Raw genomic sequence first — 25,618 nt, 5'->3', positions numbered from 1 at the left:
TGAATGATGGAATGTAAACTAATATAGACCTTCCATCATAATTAAACTACTTCACAGAATTACTAACCAGGAAAGAGTTTATCAACTTAGAGAAATGCATGCCAGTTAATGAACTGAGATTCTAATTAAATTACCCTAAAAATTCAACAATTAAGCATCACACCACTTATTAAATCAGTCTGAATTTGTTTATATTTTATATTTGTTTTTGTAATCTTCAACAGATTCCTTGTTTGTTATGTTTAGTATTAATTTATTGTCTTCATTAATTGTTTATAACTATAATCTTATTGATTATTTACATATCAGTGTATGGCTATTTGTTCAATTTAATCTAAGGTTCTTTCTAATTATCATCTGATACACAGCATTAATAATTAAACCTGCTTATTAATTAATCAATTGCTAATTAATGCCGTCTTCATGAGGTTTTTATAATTCATGAGAGATGGAACAGTCATATCATCAATTCTTTTAGTAAGGTATTATTGTTGTGATTATTATTATTTATTTATAAGTTTCAATTTCAGAGTCACCTTTTGTTCACCTACAGTGAAAGATTTAATTAATGAACTATTAACGAGGGTTTTATAGGTCACTACTCCAGTCTCTTCACGACATTATCTTTGTTATTACTAGTATTAATTACTCATTTTTAATTTGTTTGTGAAATTCATGTGCAAGTTCACACAATGTTCCCAATATAGTTTAAGATGTTAAAACATTAACAATACTTGTTAAACTTAGATTTGGTTCATTCCACGATATCACTTTAAGTTGTACTTACGTCATGATTGGATGCTTTCACCAGGACCTCTATGACTGACCTCTGTACTGACTCACTGGTCCTGTTATCGATGGCCACAAACCCTGAACACAGCGATTTAATTGTCTGGATGTCATCAGCCTGTGAAATTAAGGAATATTTATTTATTATTAAGACATCCTGATATAATGAGAGCAGATGTTGTAATACTACTCTACATAACAATAAATCATTCATCTGTGACAGTCCTGGTATATTTGGTGAAACTCTTGTCAGTTTTATTGAATTACTTCTTACATCAATTTCAGGGAAAATAAAGACTTCTGATAACAATAAGATGTAGGAATAAACAAATTATAACTTCTTCATCGGAAAACCCATGAAAAGAGAAATGACTTAGACAATTTTCTTATCTTTCACTTTATGATCAAATGTGTTAACAAATGCCACCCTAATTATTTCACAGCTACTGAAGAGTGACTGAAGAGTATTGGGTGGGTTTAAGTTCTTGGGAGGAGAGGAAGTGATTCACAAAGCAATATCACTCATTAATATTCATCTTCTACTGTTCATTAATATCGCTCTAATTATTTCACAGCTACTGAAGAGTGACTGAAGAGTGTTGGGTGGGTTTAAGTTCTTGGGAAGGAGAGGAAGTGATTCACAAAGCAATATCACCCATTAATATTCATCTTCTACTGTTAATTAATATCACCCTAATTATTTCACAGCTACTGAAGAGTGTCTGAAGAGTGTTGGGTGGGTTTGAGTTCTTCGGAAAGAGAGGAAGTGATTCACAAAGCAATATCACTCATTAATGTTCATCTTCTTCTGTTAATTTGTTTCTATATAGTTAGAGGTTGATTTTATTATAATATTCCTTCAATTTTCAGATTATGCTGCTTGTTGAAACACCAACCTTCCTCCATTCACCAGATTGTAGATCAAGTTGACTGGCATGGCTCGGCCACAGGACTGTGAGGAAAGGAATAAAAGAAATACAATTCACTTTAAAACATATTTGTATTATATATTGAATGAACTTAGCAACCTGGTTTTACCATTAATTTAGCCAATCACTTTGGGATGTTGCCAGTCTTGCCTGGGAAGTATAGTTTTACTTTCAATTCATTATCAGGAAGCAAGAGTACAAAACAATAGCAATTACTGGGACATAATTGCTTCTTTTTTGTTTAATATTTTAACAATAATGATGAAGGATTGAGTTATTATGTGAGGGAGGGGTGAGAGGGCAGGAAGTGAATGTGAATGTTTGAATGTTTATGAAAAGCTCCCTCAGCTTCATGTGAAAGCCTCTACTGAGTAGTTTGTTTTTCTTTGAAAAATTCAATGAATTGGTGGACTTGGTTTCTCATGGCAGTAAATTTCTTTCATAGCAATATACATTGAATTAGTTAGGACAACATTGAGCACTTCATTAATTGACAATCAGTGCTATGATCATATTTGATTAAGGGAGAAAAAGACTGGTTCAAGTTAATAAGGAAAACGTAGCCCAGCAACTTGTCACACCACAATAGTGAAAATTACCCAATACAATACTGACAAGACGTACTATGTAACAGGGCTTCATCATTACCCCAGTTACACACAAAATGTACCTATTCCAATTGACCTTGAGGTATTGAAAGTCACCTCCAGGGAAATGTTTGAATTAGATTTGTTACTTTATACAGAGAATTGTTACACTGATTAAAAGATAGTCAGGTAAAATGTTGAATCCTAGTCTAAGTATTATTTAACATTTATCTCTCATCTGTAATGAGATTACATGACCTGTATATAAAATACCTTTAATCTGCCTTGATTTTGCTGTTTCTGGTATTATCCCAGGTCTGATGAATTCAGGCAGTTTACAGTTCAAGAACCTGTAACAGTGATGGAAAATAATACAAAGCAATAAAATGACTTTAATTAGTATGCACTTTAATTTCAATTTAACTAATTTATTTTATCCAACTATTTAATTTCATTTATACACATTAACATCAGTTGTAGACAATAATTAACATTAGTGATTAACACAACAGCTAGTAATGTTATATCAAGATAGTTGTCAATCAAGTAAATTAAAGGTAGATACAGCAGAGAGGTAACCTATCACTCTCCATTGGTTCTTCGTTTAAGTAACGTTGCTGGGGAGGGGAAGGCTGGGGGGTGGCGGTGGTGATTGCACATGAAAAAAGGACACATTGTGCTTATGTATTTCATTTCCAGGTTTAACTATCAATTCCTTTGCTGTGAGTGGAAAGAATTAAAGGTAGTCAGTATAGGCCCTACATCATTGCACGCTATATTTGCTCGAAGTTTTCACAAAGTACTTTCCTGGAGGTCTTTACTCTCCAAATTGTTCTCAGACATTTTTAAGGAACACACAAGATAACTGAATGTCCCAGTGAGGAAAGTTTCCTTGTAGGATGTAATAAAAACCGTTTAAGAATTTTGACCAAAGGTACAGTACACCATATTTGAATACCTAGCATATTTAGGCCAATACAACATACAATTTAAGTAGAGCCATCACTGATTTATTATTTCTTTGTCAATAGTTTAAATATGTAAAGTCCTGATGGAGTAGTACTGTTAAGCTGTTAAATGTGTTCAGTTTTGATATGATGCTGTTTAGTAATAAAGTCATTTTGCATGCACACAATTTAAAGAAGGCATAACTTGATTTACTTTGTTTCCATCCCGGTCCACAGCAATCCCTAAATAAATAATTATTCAGATTGTGATCTCACCACTTGTCTCTGATTATTAAAAGTGTCCTAGACTACCAATCAGCTGGTTTTATCATCTTATATTAAGCATCACTTCCCAAGAACTAACTCAGTCGGAAGACATCATAGCAATATAACATAATTAATTATTAGTACCTGTTTAATTACTGATGTCAACTCAGTTTGTTTTTCTTTCATTTACTCACCAAAGTTCTTTGAGTTTCTCAGACTGTTTTCCATAGTTCAATAGTCCTATGACGTTATCCTCACTAATGAGGTTCCCCTCACCCTCATTTATCAATATCTTCTCCAGTGATGAGAGGGGTGGCAAGCAAAGACCAGATTTGAGCAGGATGTCACCATGTTGGACCTTATTGAAGGAATACTGGAGTAACAGATCACATATTGGTATCTGTAGTGAAGAAATTAAGGAAATAAAACATATGGATTTAGTGTTGGTTCAGTCTTATATCTTGTCACCAACTATTATGTTGTCGTACTTGAATGATATAACGCAAAACACCAATTAAGGCAACATTAAAAAAAAAATACAATAAATAAAATATAAAAGAGCAACTACTTAAATAAACTGAATATGACTAGTTAAAATAAAATAAAACTGTTAGCAAACTGCTTATCTTCTAGAGAGCCTGTGTATGACTAGTTAAGCACAATTATCACTTTAATCCAATCTGAGAGACATGTTAGCTGTTTGGATATCAGTTAACAGCAGGCATAACGATAGGTACCTGGGGATCTGGGATTAATTGGAGGCAGGGGAAATATTGGGGAATGATATGGGGGCATGAATTATGCCATGGCATCAAGAGTAAAATACAGTCAAACTTTCTTTGTATTTAAGGAGAAATAAAGTGTTGGATGTTGGTGACATCATTGTCAGCCCTGGGCACCTCTCTACATTTTGCTTAATTTATTTGTATGAAGACCCAAATTTTAGAATTTTACTTCAAAAACGTAAAACTCTTACTTACTCTAGAGTAAGAATTTCCCTTGAAGTAGTAGTTTTGTATGTTGGAGCCAACCAATTAAGGCACGTCAGTTAAGGTGACTAGTGGTCATAACCAGGGACAGTCCTCATATTTTATGTGCCATCTCCAGGTTAAAGTGTCCCCCAAATTTAATATTAAGCCTTTCAGCTACCTTCAATGTTTTGCCATTGGATTTTTATCTTGAAAAAATACCTGTTTCTGGTTGAGGTGCTGTAACCTTGTGTATTTGAAAACCTAGAACCAAAAATCTGAGACACCCTCTTCAAAATGCTTTCCTTCAATCTAGGTGCTCACCCCTGATATCAACACAAGGCAGAGAAGGGAAAGGGGGGGGGGTGAGTTCAACATGTCAATGTGTCTCTCAGCTGGAACTTGCGGGAGAATATGATCACCATAAAGTTAAGTGTTAACTAGTAAGCCGAGCCTACTTGATCATAATGACAATAGTCAGTGGCGTAGCTACGGGGGGCCTGGGGGGGCCGGGGCCCCCCATGAAATCGGCTGGCCCCCCACTGGCCCCCCCACTGGGAATGGGGTAAAAAAAATTGTAAAAAAAAAAAATGTAAAAAAAAAAAAAAAAAACTCATCAGTGGGATTCACTAATATTTTTTGTTCAATAATTTGGGAAATAGAGTTACACAATTTTCTCGTCTGCATCTGGCAGAATAAGAATAATACAATATCTGTAGTAATCATGAGAATGGTCATACAGCATGGCATGGCAATGGTCGATGCGACAGTTGCGACCATACACCACGAACCTTGTGCATGTGCTGCGCGATATCGATATCTACCAATACATGTTATCGGTCATCGATTGGCACAAAAACCCAGATTCTGATGACAGCTGCCTCAAGAAACCCAATAAATGGCCTAATTAGCACCGAGCCACCAATGTGGACCATTACCGAAACATCGATGCGTGTTAGTCTTCCATCCCCTTCCTCTAATGCTATTTAAGTCCACATGTGGGCATTTCCTGCAAACCTACCGGTAGCCCACAGGGGTTTGAGTTGGGAGAAAGGCCTTGACACCTTCAACAAATGATGCCAACCATAGGCGTATGAGGCGGGGGGTGCAGGGGGGGGCAGACTGCCCCCTAAATTTCCAGAGGACAAGAAATTCGGGCAAAGGTCCTGAAAAATTCGGGCAGCCTAAGAGGAGAAAAATATATATATATATATATATATATATTTTTTCTCCTCTTAGGCTGCCCGAATTTTTCAGGACCTTTGCCCGAATTTCTTGTCCTCTGGAAATATATATATATATATGTACTATATATATATATATATGAGACTAGTGTTCCACTATATGAGACTAGTGTTCCACTAGTCTCATCTAGTATCAACATATATAAGTATATATATATATATAATTCCATGATTTTCTTTATTTAGCATCATGATGCCCGAATATCTCCGTGTAACACCACCGTAAGCGCAGTTCATCTGGGCTACCACGCTTTTTGCACGATCAATTTTTTTTCTTCTAACTAGTCAATTGTATACCTGGACCAAGGGCGGCGGAACCGGGGGGAAAAAGGGGGCACGTGCCCCTCCCCCACTTTTCCTCAGGTTAGAAATGTGCCTTTTTTCTACATAAAAATTGAGGTGCCTCAAGTTAGCAAGAGGCCAGGGAACCAGAATGAACACTCGGGAAAGGCCGTTTCCGGCCATCTGAGGGGTTTGTAAAACCAAAAATTTTCTAAAAGTACGCTCCGCGCCAACCGATGGTGGCGCTCCGCTCAGATAGCCGTGCATACAACTTTGCAAATTCTGGCTAAGCCCGTGACTTTTAACGAATTTCTGTGAGTCAAACTCAAAGCATTTTCGAATGGAAAAAATTTGTTAAGATATTAACAAGAAAAAAAAACTCTAATTCGGAAGATTCCTACATTAGCAACTAGCATGATTTCACCTCATTTTGTCTCAAAAGAAAACTTGTTCCTTGTTTCCCAATTTGCGCATTGGATATTGCAGTGCTAGTATGCATATTTTCCTTGAGGGGGGGGGGGGGGGACGTTGATGGAGTGATGTGTATACACAAATAAGATAATACAATAAGAGTTATAAAGGGTACTGAATATAACGCTGCATCATTCCAATCGAATTTCTGCAAAGTGCCCTTTGATGTCGGTGCCCCCCAGATTAAAAGTGCTTCCGCCGCCCTTGACCTGGATATCCCCGACTAAGTGTATAAAAGAAACATTTTCTTTTTCATGGATGGTGGGGGGGGGGAGTGTCTACAAGCCTAGAAGTACAGGTTTATCATATTCTTTGTTATATTTTATACTTCTTTGTGAGACAAATTGCAGTCTCACCCGACACAGCGACATTATCCCGCCTACGTGTCATTGAACAATGTTTTTCTGGAGGTAGCTGAGTACTGTGTTAAAATAATAAATAAGGTAACTAAATATAGCAGCTTAAAAAATATACTGTCCCATTTTTCCCCTTCAAAGTGATGTTACCATTTTTTCTTCTTCTAATTTACCAAATTTTTGGGGAACTGTAAATTTCTAAAACGTGAGATTATAAAATAAAGAATGTTTAGATGCAACTTGCAAGGCCTCAGAAGTGCCGTTTCCAGCAATCTGAGAGGCATTGTGTGCCAAAAATTTTCTTGTTCGCTACGCGCCAACCGATGGTGGCGCTCCGCTTAGATAGTGCCACGGGAACTTTCGGGCACAAAAAGTTCTGCCCCCCCCCCAAACTGAAATGGTCCCGTACGCCTTTGATGTCAACTTCACTCAAGTTAAAAGTCTGGCTGAGTTGACAAGGCCAGTCAGCATGAAAGAGAAAATTTTTTTTGTGCATTTCTGTCACCAAAGTTGCACATCTTTTTGGTTGCTATTTTGCCTCACAGGTGCCATCTCCTGCGATCTGGGGGGTGCTGAAATCTCAAATTTTCTCTGTACGCTCCACGCCAACCAAGGTGGCGCTCCGCTCAGATAGTAACCTCCGGCCCCCCCACAAGAAAGAACAGCCCCCCCCCATGACCCCCCACTCAAAAAATCCTAGCTACGCCACTGACAATAGTGAAAAGGAAACAAAAACATGAAAGAATAGGCCAAACATTTAGAAATAATGAGCAAACCACACAAAATATCAAGATGCAGAACTATGTGTTAAATTGTACACTCTCAATGAAAATAAATAGTGCCTTGTTATTGTGTGCAAATTCCCCAATTCAAAACCTTCATGCAAAATTCATTTCATGTAGACTGCAATATCCTTTAAATGTAAGATACACATTTCTTGGTGTTAAATACACCAACTGTAGGCCTACCAACTCTTATAGCCTCAGCCCCAAAGTACTCTACGTACATGTTTGTGTTATCAACTGCTTTGTAATGTAGGCCTACTAAGGCCTACAGACCTGCAGAGATTGGTAGGTTTTGTCTTCCTAATACTACTGCCATACTCTGCCTGGCTACATGACATCAACTATAGCCTATTGTGGCATATTGTGAAAGAAATGTGTGTCTCCCTGGGCTCTGCATGGGCTGTACTAAGCGGTCTGAGTGAAGATACAGAATGAAAGAGAAGGCCTTAGAACCTATATTGATTATATATCAAATAAAAAAGTGATTACTATATTAATAGTATTAGGCTAGGAAACAAACTCATTTTAGCTTTGCTCTTTACATAATAAATAGTAGGCCTACAAACAAAAGGGACATAGAAAATCCAAAGTGAGCAAACATTTTTGAAGTAGCCTAGGCTAGGAATGCCTAGATATATAAAGTTATGGTCATGCCTTTCAGGGAATTACTTATCTGGTATCACATTGAAAAATGATATGTTAAATCTTCACGTTGCTATACAATTACAAGTGTAAAGATGTATCACAGTTTTTGTACACAGGAATCATGTTATATCACAGATCAAAACTGAGAGCCTTCAAGACTGCAACACAAAATGTTAACATAAAATATTCCCTGGCATCTCACATAGGTTAATTTCTCTTAGATTTTTTCCTTTTTCAGAATGTGAGTTACACGCTGGTGATGAAAGATACACACATATTTGACACAATAGATCCCCTACAGCCTACAGGTACCATGATAGTATCTAGGCTCAGCCTAAGTTTTATTAGATGGGTGAATAATGCAAACAATCAGTGCTGCAGGCTGCAGCCAAGAAAATAATCAATCTTGTTGTACCGGTCAAGGTGTTCATGTTGTTTTGCTCTAACTATAAAACCATCAAAATGAGAAGGAACAATCTTAACCGTTATAAGGAAATTAAATTGCTGTAAGTGAAATCACCACATATACTGCTTTAACCTGAAATTCTCGATAAATGCAACGCAATACACTCATATTGGCACTCTAAAGGCAAAGTACTTAGTATGAAAAAAGGCTAGCATTCCAGACTTCAGAGAGTGTAGTTCAGATGTATACACTATTCTGGATCTGCACTCCAGCAACAATATCATCTCAGAATAAATAAAGCTTATATTCTACAATTATATTTATGTCTGGAGTTTCTCCTTATCTGCTGTTAATTCTCCTTATATAATAATGGAGCCCTGAACTAATTGAGCCGGAGCACCACAACGTAACAGTAGAAGTATTATTTGAAGGTGCGTCAATTACGAAGGTGCGTCTATTAGTAATACTAGGGCCTAGTAATAACACTAAACAAAGTAACAACTAACACTTACAAGTTACAGAACGCACAATATCGGGTCGTTCTCTGATGTAATTTTTAAGTTTTGAACTTAGGCTTCCCACTCTGCATACCGTAGCTAACGTTAGGCCTACCCTTTGCAATTCTCGATATCGTAGTCTGTAACTCTAAGCTGGCTTAGCATCAATGAGATGACATTTGGCAGTTAACCTGCCGGTGGCTATGCCTAACACATGTTAGGTCTCCGTCCTAGCCTCAGACAAGAGTAAGAAGTAGGTAATAACGGCTAAAGTACGTTTGACTTATTTCCAATTTCACTTACTGGGATAACTTCGCATAGGCTAATTAGACTAGGCCTACACTATATGCTTACTTACCTTCATTTTACGCATAGAATCAATCGAATACTTAAATAGCCGACAAGTAGACCTAATTATTTATAGTTTTACGGCACCTTACTGGCGGGAATGGAGGAGGAGATATTGTTAAGAGTATAGTACTATTACTAGTACCAAAGATAATTCACCTTCCGAAGGTTGAATATATAATTCCGGCTAGTACTACGCCTGAGCCGTAAACGTATGTGGCTAGGCTCTGGAGTAAGCGCTCGATGTAGTGCATTGTTTTGTTGGTTCAAAGTTTGAACATAAATGGTGGCGCTATTTAGAAAACTTGTAGAAACTTCTGTTATTTTTTGTGCCTTTTGAAGTAGAGGAGTTGAGAGAGTAGCAATATTCAATAGGGATAGGGTGGGATACGCTGATAAAAAACAGATAAGAGCCATTGATAGGATTAATTTTGACTCCTGCATCGTACCGACATTGTTGAAGAAGGAACAATACGTCAGTGTTTGTCTTTCAATCTAAAAGTGTTTCCGCATTACATTGAATACTAACTGACGTCACCAACTAAATATCCCTACCGCTGATGATGGTAATTAGCAACTATCAGGTTACACAGAATCAAAGCAACACAGTAGAGGACTGTGTGTGTTAGGGGAGGGCTGGTTACATCTGTTAAGGTAACGTACACCGATTTTACACTCTCACAATATCTCTTGATTAGATCTCATCTGTGATCTTGAGTCCAAATGAACAGTACTTTTGATCTATTTATTTTTAATCTTTATTAATCTACTACAATAAAACACCAGAAATGTCCCTTGAATCATTGCCCAGCCATAAGGATATTTTTTTAGACAACTGTATTGCATATAAAGATGTCACACCACATTGGCTGAAGCTATGTGAATAATGAGTACTCGATTATCAATGTGACACCTTCCGTCCATTGGTTTAAGTTGTCAAGATGACGTACTTGAGATATGCTTCCAAGCGATACTTTACTTGTGCCGTAATTACCGTTAAAGGAAATGTAAACCTACTTAATTTAATCATGGCATAATCCAATACGCCCTTATCTCACCATTCTAGTACACCAAATTTGCACAATAAATAGCAACTTGCGATCATCATTTAAAAGTCTGAATATGAATGAAGAATGTGACCATCATTTACTTGAGTTATGATGTTGTAAGTACATTCCCAGTACAAGGGAGTAGTTGCTAAACCCACAGATCGCCAGTGTAGCATCCCTGTAATAACTGCATTAACATATACTATACAATGATACTGAGCTTCTGGTAAATTTGCAATGGACTCCGCGGGCTGGTTCGTATTGTATTATGACATACAATTGTTGTATTTCCCCTTATGCACCCAGTCGTTTTTGGATAATACACATTAACATATCTACCGTTCACTCTATCAATATGAACTATACGCAAGGCCACGGTGCTGTGGCCGTGCGTGGACTAAGGCGGTGGCAATTGAAGCAATGGGGCTTAGCAATCGGGATGTTCGGGTCCGATACCCGGCCGGGTCATAGTAAGGTGATTTTGTCATCCAAGAGCAATCTACGGTTTTCCCATCTTAACTGACTTCTAAATTGAAAAGATTCCAAATTTGTTAAAATGTTGAATTGGAAGCCACCCAACGTGTAAGTTGTAAACCATAAGTCCTTCCGGGCTTATCCCACATATATGTTCGCTTAAGCGTCGTAAAAATAACTGCTGATTATCACCATCGTCGTCGTCATCGTCACCGTCACCGTCATCATTATTATTATTTATAATATAGCTGTGACCTAGGTACCATCACGTACGTACCATTGTATCATACGTGTACACTATGCCTGTATAAAATACGCGCACACACTGTCATATATACCAATCGCTTTATTCTACTATGAGCATGTGCTCAATTACCCATAATAAACGACTCTCTGTTGCCCACAGTGTGCTCTTTGCTGTTTGAGTCATTCATTTTGTGTTCGGTTTCGCACAGTAAAAGGTGTGCTCTATACAATGCACTTTACCCTCCTTATGACATAACCAGTCCGTCATGACGAAATGAAGCTCCTATCTAGTGGCGACTTAACGACTTTGCGTGTTATTAAAATGGGGCAAAAATAAAATAATAAATAAAAGCCAAAGACAAACATTTCAACGCATGCAAGTTTAGTACATCTCCTTCCTATATATATGAGCCTTCTTACCGTGAATAAAACCAAAGTGGAGAAAAATATCTTCCTTAGTGTATATGCACGTTATGAAAACCGGTAAAAACAAATCAATACAAAATAGACACAAAGACACAGATTGTATGTTTAACTACTAAGAGAACCTGCTCATTCTGGAATATTGGGTGCATGGCCCTAAAAAGAAATTCGATCAATCTCTTTCATCTTGAATGACCTTGGTTCCAATGTATGGTATCATTCTAGATACATCCAACATTCCCGATAAGCGCTATTTTTTAGTTCCGCTTGACCGTTACGTAAGTTCTTTTGGTACGTTACAAAGTGGGATTGCCCGGTGAGAAATTGATATCGCACGTCCAAGCAATGCATCTAAACTATATCCCATAATATGATACACGATCCTTTCTTGCTCATTAGTATGAACGATCTCAAATATCAAAAGGCATGCCCAGTGTATACTATAAAGGGCGATCTCATTAAGGTACCGTACTGGTGGGCAAACAATAAATATAGATAAATATCATCAGACATCCAGTTATGGTTGGGAATGCCCTTGGATTTTGCGCGATCTTTAATGGCTATTTCTTATAATAGGGAATCTGGGTACGTCCCAAGTTGCTCGGGTGAGATCTTTGGTGGCTACATCTTACTCGTGTGGGTACATCACAAGTTGGGATGACCTGGATGAGATCTTTGGTGGCTACATCTAAGTTATAGGGAAATCTCGGTATGTTACAACGTGTGATTGCCCGGGTGCGATCTGGGGCCCTCCCTACTACTCCCCCTACGCAACAACCTCTATCCAATCCCCCCCCCCCTCAATACGGCGGATTTAATCATCTAGCATCGATAGCCCAAATTGTATATTTAATCCCCCCCCCCCCCCTCAATACGGCGGATTTAATCATCTAGCATCGATAGCCCAAATTGTATATTTACAGTATCTGAATAAACCGTTTGAAGCCACGGCTAGAGTTGGCTTTAGGAAAATGTCCACCATGATAAATTAAGACTTCTCTGTTTAGACAATTCCGGTTTAGATTTGAACACGCGCGACCGCCTTGCTTGAGTTAGGTTCTGCACACAGTGTATATTCAAATATTGACTCAATTGGCTGGAATATATTTGCTTATATAAAGACGTTAATTATATCAGTTTCTATTTATAGGCAAGGTATGATAATTAGACGATACTGTAGGAAGATTTGACAAAATGGGAATCGTTCCGAAGAAAAATCTTTATTTTGTTACCCCTATAGTGAAAATGAAAAGGCAGATATATGATAAGTCAAATTTTAGACTTTCCTTTCATAAAATTTCGATTCTCTCTCTATCCATATATTGTCAAATTGTTATTGTGTTATTCAAAAATTTCGATATCACGAACGTTTTATGCCAAAATATTCTGTCAACATTTGATCAAAACATTTGACTGTTTACTTGTTTCAAACATATTGAAAAATATTATATAAACTGATATAAAGATATGAAAGTTGTACAGACTAGGAGGTATCAGGATAGTAACAATGGACTACATGATTGTCCAACTGTTCTAACTGTATAGTATCAGCGGCTTTGAGCCTTCGGGAAGATTTCAAGTTATGGCGAAACATGGGACTTTCTATTGTATAGAATTTTAGGGAGTGTAAAAGGCCCTGAATCGTCACAATTTAATGACGCCCATGAGGGGTTTAACATCTCTTAAAGCTTGTGGGTTTCCCAAAACGGTTACAATTAAATCATGCTTAATTGTCAAAAATGTATGAAAAAAATCGCATAAGCTTGTGTAGAGCTATTTATTCTGAAGTAGTCACAAATTTTGACGATGTTAAAAACCATTGCTAATATACCGACCTGCATTTGTTTCTAAGCTAGAGGGAGGGGAAGGGAGGGGGTAGTTGCAATATATTGTCCGTACAGTGAATGGACACATCAACACACAGATATGTTACAACTACCTACGGTATTATACTATTTAATACTTACGTCATGACTTGATGCTATCTGCAGGAGTTGAATGGTCGACCTCTGGAGTAACTTGGTGTCATCCGCTCTGATTGCTAGTTGCTTAGAACACAGCTCTTTAACAGTCTCCATGATGCCATCAAACTTTCCACTTTGTTCCAGGATACAAAGAATGGCAAACTTATCACCACCTTTCTTGCTCTTCAAGTATTCGATGATATTACTTCCAGCTCCAGAGTTTAGTCCACAAGCAAATCGAAAGACGTACTGGAGGTCAAATGGATCCATCTTACGGAGACTCGGTTCTAGTTCAGCTGGATCTTTCACACCTGCAGCGATACCCGTCACATGAAATGAGGCGAACCATTCACAGAATATTTTATGGTAAAAACTGACCTCAGTCTTGGTCTTGATGTTCTTACCGGGAGTATCTGGTCCATCTGTAATAACAAAGACCTCCTCCTCTACTAAAATACCAACGCGTATGTGATGATTATAGAAGCCTTCACCGAGTCGTTTGATCAGCGACACTTTCTCCCAGACAATCTGTTGATTCTCTTTGCTGAGTCCTTCGAAAGCTACTTTACTAAGTTCCTCGTGATTAGCTTCGAACATTGTTGCGTATCTTTCAACGTTGTATTCTTCCGATTTGTTTCTTGTGTGATGGTGGAAACATCCCATCATGTAGCGAAAGAAATCAGTAACAGATTTGAATTTCTGAAAATCTTCCCTTTCGTGTGTCATGTGAGAAAACATAGAAAAGAAGAGAGGAACCTGGCAGAGGTCATCAAGAATGACGTTTTCCTTGAGACCTTTCTTGACTTTAGCAACAGCCTTCTCATTATTTCCACAGACAGCCTTTCTGATGTACTCATCACGGGCAGCGTCATCAAACCCAGTTAATTTAAATCGGTTTGTTTTGGATTTATCATATTCGTTTGGTAAGTACCTAGTTGTCAAGGTAACATCATACTCAGGAAACATCTGTAACATCATGATACGTCCCACGTCATTTTCTTTGTCCTTCTCTGGGTATTCATCATAACCATCTAACTGAAATGCAACTGACCTACAACTCTCTATTATTTCCCTAATGTCTCTTATCTTGATTCTTCTTTCGTCAGGTATTAGATACAATTTGATTGCTTTATATATGGACGTCACATTACCCATCTGTCTCAGTTTAAGTAGGATTAGAATCTCTACGTCATAGAGAGGGGAGTCCGGAACACCATTACACCAGTCATAAGCTAGCTGCAGCGTAAGAGTCGATTTGCCATACCCTGGTTCTCCTTCTACGATACGTCTGTTAGATCTCATACGAGAATCGGTGAAAATGTTTTTGTATGATTCTAAACGTTCCCATTGTATAGCTTTATCATACGACGCGGCTCCTCCAATCGACGCAATTACACCACTCTCTACAAAGACATTGTCTACACAATAAAGTCTTTCTTTGATATAAGGAATAGGTTTTACTCCGTTATAAAGGACTTTATATTTCTTCTTCAAAGCTTTTATCAGTATTTGTTTCTTATCTGTAAGAAAACGAGGAGAATAAATATTGAGTTATTTCCATAGTAGGGACTATTATTATCAGCTTTGTAAAGGTGAAATACGCTTCCTACTTCAGACACCAATTCTTAAGGAAGAAATCTGACAATGCATGTGTAAGTTAATGAAGAGAACATCGGTAAAAGATGCAAAAAGCAGTACAAAATCGTAAATTATATACTTAGAGCATTCGTCAATCGGCGAGTATATAGAACTTGGTTAGAAATTATTGAAGTGTAACTTGCTTTTTTTTCAGAAATACAGAATGTAATCGTTATTTGTTTACGAACTGAAATTTAATTATATTTGATAGTTTAGTCCAGTTCTGTTCTGATTTCTTTTTTGGCGAGTGGGGGTGGGGTGTGGGGGAGGATGATGGTTGTGCTGGGGAATACTATAAAGTAAGGAGTGAGGAGGGTACAGGTTGCAAATATTGTTCCGTTCTTTTCGACTAATGCTCTGAAAGTAAACATAAATACATGTGTACTTCCACATTAAAGAAGCAAGCAAAGCAAAATAAGTATCAGAATTTATCGTAACATAATGATATGCTTAATATAATAATTAAGTATTAACGTTGTTCGTACACAAGTTTGAAATAGAAAGAAAAGCATACTGTACCTTCCAAAGTCTGTGGTTCCGCCGTATCTTCAACAATTACTGATTCTTTCTCTGATGGATCCTCGTTGCTAGCCGACAAAGATGGAGTTCTTCTGAATGCTTGAAAATCTTCTTCGGTCTTTGCTGGTTGAGCGGCTGACGTCACGTTACCCTGGTGGGATGTTTGTGACGTCAAAGTAGGATTCTTCGTTGACTGACTTTTAGTCTTCCCTCCTTTCTTCTTTGAACTTTTATTTCCCATCTTTTATCATGAATCTGTGTAATGTTTCAAATAAAAACGAAAACATGAAATATAATTCATAACTCTGCAAAAAGACCTGATTATCACCATTCTATATGGGGTTAATAACTATATTGAACAATTTTCTGTTAATAAGAAACTCCAATCTAATGATTGAAAATTGCAATCTTGTGTTTTGAATCTCTCATAATGGTGGTATAAAACTTGAAGGAACGTTAAGGAAAATATGATGTGCCGATAATCAAGACGAAATCATTGCAAATGACGTAAGTCACTAACGTTGGATAAAATTAAGCAATGCTGGAAAATATTTTAGAGATTATTTCATAATGATTGAGGTTGCTACACGATTAAAAGAAAATGCCTTACCTGGACCATGATTTGTTAAACCGGTGTTAATAGAAAATATCTGGAAAGTAGGTCACAAACTTATGCTCATCATAAAGTTAAAATAATTAATTTACTGTCTATATCGAAGGAGTGGTCTTCCTCTCCGTGATACGCACTGTGCTATATGCACTGTTCAGATCAAAATGGCGTCTCTTAACGTTTGGTCATATGATATCTGCACACGGCACGATCACTTCAAGAGCTAAACTCAAATTTCATATTTGCACTAGTCGAACAGATCTACTCGGGTTTTATATTTTACACAGTTTATCCTTATCAATAGGTTTTCCAAATGGCTCGTGATAAACTTCGTTGTACCGTATTGTTAAAGTAACATAACAATGTCTTGTTATATTAAATATGTTTGATTCCTTTTGAGCTTCTTGCAGTTTGAGGTTAACCATTTATAGTAAATGCTCATCGTACTTCTTTGTACTGTTCTACGCAACACGTTCTTATTCATTAGGCTAACAAGAAATGTGGTATATCACAAGTTATATGTTCCGTTATATGGTCCAGTTAAATCACTTTTTTTTAAATTAATTATGAAAATCAGAAGAAAAGCAATGGACCCTCTAAAGGTTAGTACAAGAATTTGTTGAATCTTTCATCAATGGAAAACAGGATATAAATACCATGAAATGGGTAATGTCCCATTGTCTCCTCTTTGCATTGATAACCGATGAAATAAAATAGACGTTGTTTCTTACTACTACAGACTCAGTTAGTCGTCTGACTGCGTATATTACAACTTCGATTAATATTTAATTTTAGACGTGAAGGTGAATGCTTCAATTGTTTAAGAGGGTAACAATTTTATCAGTTATTTATACTGAGTTATAAATATCGCTGTATCGTTTAATGTCTTTCAATTTTAACAGATATGGCCTAGTATAGGTCAGCCACGTCATGAAAGCAAAAAATAATACCACCAATCTAATACGTCTAGTTTTCTGGTGCTTTATAAATTATAGAGTCGAATGATATCATCGTATAAATTAAAATGTTCGCTATTAATGAATATCTTGATACTATTTCCAAAGAAGATGAATTTAAAGCTTTACGTAACTCCCTAGACATTTCGGAATGACTTTTGTTAAGCATTCTAAGTTCTTACTTGTTATTTGCTCCGTTCCTGGTCTTTCAAAGTACCTAACAATATCATCATTAAACTTAGACCGCTCATGAATTATAAAAACAAAACTTTAATATCAAAATCTTCATGAATCTTAATCCGCAGTTTACATTCATGACCCTTTAAATATGACGCTATGCTGACCTTTGACACTGTACTGATGGGTTGGATCCTTACCTGCCGTACACTGGTACAATATCCATATAGATATTAAAATGATAACGTGTTGATATTGGATGCTCAATATTTGAGTTTATAGGTACGACACCAAATATTAACTACCTCAAAATATTAAGGGAACAAAGTCCATCAAAAACGAAACTTGCAGAGTGAATCAGCATATTGTCTCTAATAACAATGTAAAACCTGATAACAGACAACGAACTTTAGAAAACTTCTTGATAACGGTTTCCACACGGTTAGGTGATAATCATGATTGTACTCTGTGGTGCATTAACTTTGACCTCAATTATCACAATGTGTTACATACACTTCTTTATCGCCTGCTTCTTCGGTCACTTTTCCTTATTTTCTTACTTAAGCCATTTCAATCCTCATTAGAAAATATTTGATCGACTTTAAGTTACATCAGAGTAAAGGTGTTTCTTATTTGAAGAATGTTTCTTTCATCCTTTCACTGTGCAATATGTAATCATTAATATCATACACCATGTAGGATCAGGTTCAGAGGATGTCAGGTTCTTTTCCCGCCCCCCCCCCCCACCCTCACCCTCGCCCTCTTTCAGCCACATACAGAAAAAGTAAATAAATAAAGAACCTCTTAGTACTTGCTTGTGCACCTGATTATAGATCTAACTTACAGCCTTAATATGTCTCAGAATGCATCATTTCAAGACTAACATTTACTTTTTCCTCGAGGAAGACCCCCCACTCTCCTACATTACAGCCGGCTTTTTGTTTAAAATCCTACATCCGCCACTGTCATGTGTTAAATCATAAAAATTAAGGAAAAGGTTATGTTCGATCACCTTCTCACAACGCAAGGCCATACAAGATAGATCGTTTCAACCCTTCTCTGCTTCGATTCCCTTGATGTATGTCAGTGAAGCAATAAGTTGAATGAAATTGAAAAAAAAAAAACGGCAGAAAAAAAAACGGCACATGTGTTACCATTATAATCGCATTACGTCCTAACACTCTTCTCGTCAGAAAATTTTTAAGAAAAAGAAAACCTTAATTCAATTAGTCGACACATACTTCGCTTGAGAGACATTTTTTGCTTAGTTTGGCAAGTATATGGCGCTGGGAGAGGAGGCAAGACATGGTCCACTATTTGACGCACACGAAACTCCAGCTTGTCTCGAAATCAAGATATACAAATGTTTGTTTTGTTTTTTTACCAGCAGTTTGTTTTTCGTAACAAACCATACAGTTATAACCTTGAAATATATGACTTTCATGAACGAGAATATCAATAAAATACATACAATTGTTTCAAATAAGGTTACCAATTTTCTCTCCAACATGTTTGACCGTCCTCGTGTATTTTGTAAAAACATGTTCATGGATAAAGAGTTAGGGAAATATTTATCCAAATAATTCATTAGAAACGAAATTACAGTAATTAATCTTTCTGTTATTTATTTTTTGTGCTTGAAAAGCACTATAAAAGGAGACCAAGGAATACGTTAAGCTGTTGTACATTTCTTTTCCTTAAAGTGTTCTCCCTTGTAACTCCATCTACTTGACCGCCGCTAGATCTTTGTCTCTGTCTGCCTATGAACTCAAAGCAAATGGTAGTGTACTTAACCCACATTATGCGAAAGCACTCATACGGCTCCAATGAAGTTATCACACCAGCTTCAAAGTCCCTTGTAATATTTCACCCCCATCCCCCGCCCAACCTGTTACTTGTGGGCTCGTCTAAAAGACAATTTCCAATGTAATGCCTTAATAATCAGCAATAAAAACAAACCAATAAATAAATAAGGAGTTTTTAAACTAAAGACAATGGAAAGGCAGTACTTCATGTGGCGTTCGTATTCGATTCTGTCAAACTGTGACTAGTCATGTGACACGTAAATATATTTCATGTCATGTGTGCATTTTCCAGTTTATCAAAGCATGTAATAATAATAATAGGCATGAAAATATTCGGAGACCGCTAGATTAAGATCAAGATTGAAGATTTCACTAACAGGCTATTTTTGTATCACACATTCAGCATAATTGTCTTAAATTTCGTCGGTTGGAAAATATCTGAACTTTTGGGAAATTTGAGAGCAAACTTGGATAACTAATGTGACAATTCATTTTTATGTAACATACCTGGCTTCATGTCATGACGATCAGGTTTGAATAAAAACCTCAGCTTTAAATCATTCTAATCTACCTAAGACTGGTTCCAGAGGGGAGGGGGGGGGGGGGGGGGTTGTGGCTTCGGGTGGTAGCAGGAGTCATTCAAAGAATGCATTACTATCAAGTTTTTCTCGTAAGCTTTGAAAGGATTTATATGCACCGTGCAAATCTCGTTTGCATTGCACAACTTTGCGTCTTTCGCCTTATAATGGTATACACGCTATACTGCTTGCATTGTTGCACGAACAGCTTAAGAAAGTCTCAAAGTTCAACGAGTTAATATTCGTCAATATGATTATATCAGCTCTCATATCTTCACACCATGGTAAAATATTTGCTATATCGCTCGTCTCAAAAAGATTGTAAACGCAAAGTCAATAAAAACGAATCTCCTTAGATAAGAACAACCATATTTAGAGTTAAATATAGTATTAAGGTAAACAATTCACGTGATGGGACGAGTTTGTGACATTTTGCCAGGAGAAGTTCACACTAGATCGGTAGTAATCGTCAAAAATTATGGTTTTAGAAGGACATATGGGTTGTTAATGTTGGACGAGATGCATGGAAATATTTTCATATCTTATCCTGCATCATGTCGTTTGCATAAACAGACTGAGTCCATGCAATAGTGTGTTATTGTACTCTTAAAGAGTAGTGATTAAGTTAATTGCATTGTTACAAAAATCTTATTTTAATTGGTCCATTCATCGCGAGACACAGGCCAATAGTTAGTGAGTTCAATATGTTGGACAATGAAGCTATTGAAAGGACAATTGCAGTAACATCATTTCATATATAAAAAACACCACACAATGAATGGGCGTAGTAGAAATAAAAACGACATGTTTTACTATTAAAGTTACGCCGAGTTCTTCTTATTAGAAACAAATGTTGTCTTTAGATAAGTATCTACGTCATAAACAAAATACAGAGAGTTGTTGGCGACATTTAAATGAATATTAAATATTCAGTTTATACATTTAACTTTAAGATATGTCTTTCTTCCCGTCTTTGAATCTGTACCATACAGTACCGAGCACTGCTTCTATTAAAGATAATAAACAGATAATAAAGTATTGACATTATATGAGTGTGTGCTTATACAGATTGCTTACCACCAAGTGAGGCAAAGTCCATTGCCACACCCTCCCCCCCCCAAAAAAAAAAAACTACAGATTTAATAAGAGTAAACATATTTTACGTTTTCATGCATACCTTACTATGAATATTAGCCAATATCATACAACGAACAAGTGTTACAAACGAGTAGGTACGCCCTGAATCCATGTCTAAATTTTTAATGATGAAGATATGTTTTTTTTTCTTCATTGCTAAGAGGTCAGAGTATTGGAAATAGTTAAGAACTTGCTTTAGAGGTAAATACATGGCTATATACACTCTAAAAACAAAGGAGTGAATTTTCACTCGTTTGGAGTGAATTCTCACTCTTTCTGAGAGTGTAGTGAGTGATCACTCCATGAAGAGTGAAATTCACTCTTTCAAAAGAGTGAGAATGTTCACTCCTTCAAAGAGTGAGCTATTCACTCTGAAAGAGTGGGCTTTTTCACTCTAGAAAGAGTGAGAATCACTCTTTTAAAAGAGTGAATTTCACTCTTTAAAGAGTTAATGATATTTTACAGCTGATTTTGAGGGACGGGATTGATAGAATGAGTTTGAGACTCAATGGAAAGGCCCTATCTATTCACAGAAATATTGCTAAACAAGGATGCATCCAAAGATCAAGACAATGGAATGGGCTACTACGCTGATGATAAGACGATTAACTAGATTTAGACACCGTTAACAAATATAAAAAAGGACAAAGACAACAATTTATGGTGCTAAATATATATTAAATAGTGAAAATGATACCAAGTTTCATATACAAACACAGAATGAAGCAAAATTACAAACATACAAAGGCACAAAAATATGCAATGAATGATTCACTCACCCCACTTGTATGTTCCTCTCATACAAATGTGATTTTCTTATAATTAAAAAATAATTCTAGTTATGTCTATGAAACATGTACCAGAGTGTGCTGGCAATACCTCAAAAATGTTTTTGCAAATAACTCAATCTTACAATTTCAATTTGCAATATGCAAACATTTATCATTTTCGAACTCGTTTTGGCGTCTTTATAAATCTGTGAAAAATGTATGAAGAACAACAATCACACTGGGATACTACTGTTTATGACTGGTGAACCGATATTTTACAGCAAAATGGTTAATTCCTGACAGATAGTAATTAAACGCTCCATCCTATGTACATCTAAACCCGTCAACCCTCTGGGTGGCAACACTTTTAGGTTTAGAATAGTAATTTATGCAAACATTTGAAAGGAAATTAACTCAGTACATACCACGTATTATTAATTCATATTAAGGCACTAGTAAATATATTTAAATAAAAAAAAATATCTAAATATTTTAACTATGGGAATTGGATCACAACAATTCAATTTGCTTTTTGAAAACAATACCCACCTAAAAGAATTTCATGTTATAGGGTACTCATAACAGAGTTTCAAAGTTCAAAATAATGGTGGCGTCTGAAAACAGTCTAAGAGTGTCCAATTTTTAAACAGATGCATTTAGACCGGGAGCCCAGAGGGTTTGGTTAGCTGGGAAGGTAACCAATTGCCTTGTACATCACAATGTTCACAGTGCATTCCTGTATATGAAACCAGACGACTGGCAAACCGGCTGTGGTGGGTGTGGCTGGGAGAGCAATTTTAAAGTCACCTAATAGCTAACCTAGATCAGCTTTCATGGTAACCACATCAAAGTAAGTACAATGTGTCAGGTATGGCCCCAAGAGCAACAAATGGCCATCGCCAGTAATTATTGGTGGTGGGGTACCCCTGCCAGTCATCAATAATTGACCCCTCACGGCTGACCTAGGTCAGCTCACGAGGTAACCAGTTGAAACCTACTGGAAAATGATGGTTAGGATTTCAGATACAAGGGATGGGCATTGCCAGTGATTTTTATTGGTGGGGTACCCCTGCCAGTAGACCCCCAAAATGCCCTTCCCCTCATTGACCTAGGTCAGCTCATGAAGTAACTAGTTGAAAACTACTGGAAAATGATTTGGCAGGACTCTATGTGTAAGGAATGGGCATTTCCAGGAATTTATATTGGTGGGGTACCCCTGCCAGTAGACCCCCAAAATGCCCCTCCCCCTCATTGACCTAGGTCAGCTCATGAAGTAACCAGTTGAAAACTACTGGAAAATGATTGGCAGGACTCTATAGGTAAGGGATGGGCATTTCCAGTAATTTATATTGGTGGGGTACCCCTGCCAGTAGACCCCCAAAATGCCCATCCCCTCATTGACCTAGGTCAGCTCATGAAGTAACCAGTTGAAACCTACTGGAAAATGATTGGCAGGACTCTATATGTAAGGGATGGGCATTTCCAGTAATTTATAATAGTGGGTCCCCCTGCCAGTAGACCCCCAAAATGCCCCTCCCGTCATTGACCTAGGTCAGCTCATGATGTAACCAGTTAAAAACTACTGGAAAATGATTGGCAGGATTCTATATGTAAGGGATGGGCATTTCCAGTAATTTATATTGGTGGGGTACCACTGCCAGAGTCCGCCCCCCCCCCCCTTATTAACCTAGGTGAGCTTATGGTGTAACCAATTGAAAACTACTGGAAAATGATAGGTAGTACTCCAGATTTAAGGAGAGTCATTTCCAGTAATTTCCACTGGTGGGGTACCCCTGTCCATTGTCCCAACATCTCCAACCACTGTCTCACATTATATTATAGCTCACACCCCAAGACTCCCCGAAACACCCCAGATACAGTGTAACCACTCATAGGTGGCCTCAAATGACTGAATACAACCTGTGTGGTTATTCAGGAAGTATGTTCTTGACAGTCTACGTTCATTTCATTCAGCTGTTCTGAAGTGGTCCGTTCAAGTTACCGTAGCTTTACTAATGCCAAGGTGATTGTCTGATTGAAACACGTGGTCCATGCCAGTGTCACCAGCCTGTTTCCAGGGGTCAAGGAAAAATATATTAATCTGGTGAATGATTCACTGTTTGTGATTTTTGTTGCCATTCCAATTTCTTTTAGCATGGGGACATTTTTTGTGAAAAACCATAAAACAATAATCTACGACCTATGACCTGAAACTTGGTTTCTTTGAGCGGACTATATATAAACTCTGATCATTGACTTTGACCTCTCGATAACCACTGTGAATAAAAACTTCCATGCCATGAAAGAAAGAAGTTATGACTTTTTATAACCCTCCCCTATGTCAGTATGTGTAATAACTTTATATGAAGACCTATTATTAGAGGTAAACTTTAATTTGTTCACTGTTTTTAGTACAATTGACAATTGGGACAATGGAGGGGCATTTTGGGGTTGTACTGGCAGGGGTACCCCACCAATAAAAATCACTGGCAATGCCCATCCCTTGTATCTGAAGTCCTAACCATCATTTTCCAGTAGGTTTCAATTGGTTACCTCGTGAGCTGACCTAGGTCAGCCGTGAGGGGTCAATTATTGATGACTGGCAGGGGTACCCCACCACCAATAATTACTGGCGATGGCCATTTGTTGCTCTTGGGGCCATACCTGACACATTGTACTTACTTTGATGTGGTTACCATGAAAGCTGATCTAGGTTAGCTATTAGGTGACTTTAAAATTGCTCTCCCAGCCACACCCACCACAGCCGGTTTGCCAGTCGTCTGGTTTCATATACAGGAATGCACTGTGAACATTGTGACGTACAAGGCAATTGGTTACCTTCCCAGCTAACCAAACCCTCTGGGCTCCCGCTCTAATTGGTACCATGTAAAGTAATAAAGATGAATGAAAAATATATCAAAATAGAAAGTTAGTCAAGTAGTCTAAATTTTGAGTTCATAATATGCTATTGAATAATTCCTTTACAAAGAATGCATCATTCATTAAAGGTTAAATTAAACCTTTTAATTACTAACATAGCAGTACGTAATGAATAAAACATACCTTCATATGCTTCTTAAAACTATCAAACTTGTTAATAAAGAATAACCAAGGTTGGAATTTAAAGGTAAACAGACAGGTCAAAGTTCCCATTCATATAGAAGTGTATGAAATTCTGAGTAAGATGGTCTCTGAAAAAGTCAAAATAGCAGCTGCACTTTTCAAGTAATATCCACTTTAATTTTAAGCTGACAAAATTTGATAGCAAAATGTCATAACCCCTCTGACAGGGTGCTATTTCTTCAGTTGAAATATCATAAACCACCCCCCCCCACCCAAAAAAGCATATATATATATATATATATATATATATATATATATATAAATATACTTTATTTTTTTTTGGGGGGGGGGGGGGTTATGATATTTCAACTGAAGTAATAGCTACCTGTCTACATACCTTTAATCTTTGAATCTATGAATGCTCACACATTTGCCAGAGAAACATTCAGAGACCTAACCTTTGGCCTTACCTTATCTGGTCTTACTATGCACCTTAAATATTAGCCCTTCAAAAATATAATTGTAAAATGTTGTTAATGGAATGGCAAAATGAATATTAAAACAAATGAAATTTAAAAATCCTGCCAATTGCAACTGTGATGGAGTCCCAAACTGGTGAGCTTGTTGAATCAAAAATGGGTTGGGTTGGGTACACTTCAGGGGCTTCTCCTTAACAAATTGGCCAACG

At 37.1% G+C, this 25,618-nt stretch overlaps 2 protein-coding genes across 2 annotated transcripts in view; one reads left to right on the top strand and one right to left on the bottom strand.

Moving 5' to 3' along the window:
• The window catches only part of LOC139983725 (uncharacterized), a 37,672-nt gene extending 21,551 nt beyond the window's left edge, over positions 1 to 16,121 (bottom strand). The window contains exons 1-6 of the mRNA XM_071997457.1: positions 15,835 to 16,121; positions 13,681 to 15,197; positions 3,714 to 3,919; positions 2,579 to 2,655; positions 1,686 to 1,741; positions 788 to 907 (exon numbers count right to left, since the gene is read on the bottom strand). Coding sequence (XP_071853558.1) covers positions 788 to 907; positions 1,686 to 1,741; positions 2,579 to 2,655; positions 3,714 to 3,919; positions 13,681 to 15,197; positions 15,835 to 16,075 — 2,217 coding nt within the window. The 5' untranslated portion in view covers positions 16,076 to 16,121. The remainder of the gene's footprint in view (positions 1 to 787; positions 908 to 1,685; positions 1,742 to 2,578; positions 2,656 to 3,713; positions 3,920 to 13,680; positions 15,198 to 15,834) is intronic.
• Positions 1 to 25,618, top strand: part of LOC139982444 (epithelial sodium channel subunit beta-like) — a 131,071-nt gene that overhangs the window by 35,845 nt on the left and 69,608 nt on the right. The window lies entirely within an intron of this gene.

Source organism: Apostichopus japonicus, chromosome 16 (genome assembly GCF_037975245.1).
Source record: "Apostichopus japonicus isolate 1M-3 chromosome 16, ASM3797524v1, whole genome shotgun sequence".
NCBI lineage: Eukaryota > Metazoa > Echinodermata > Holothuroidea > Aspidochirotida > Stichopodidae > Apostichopus > Apostichopus japonicus.
The sequence above is the reverse complement of the archived record's forward strand: the minus strand, read 5'-3'. Positions and strand labels throughout refer to the sequence as shown.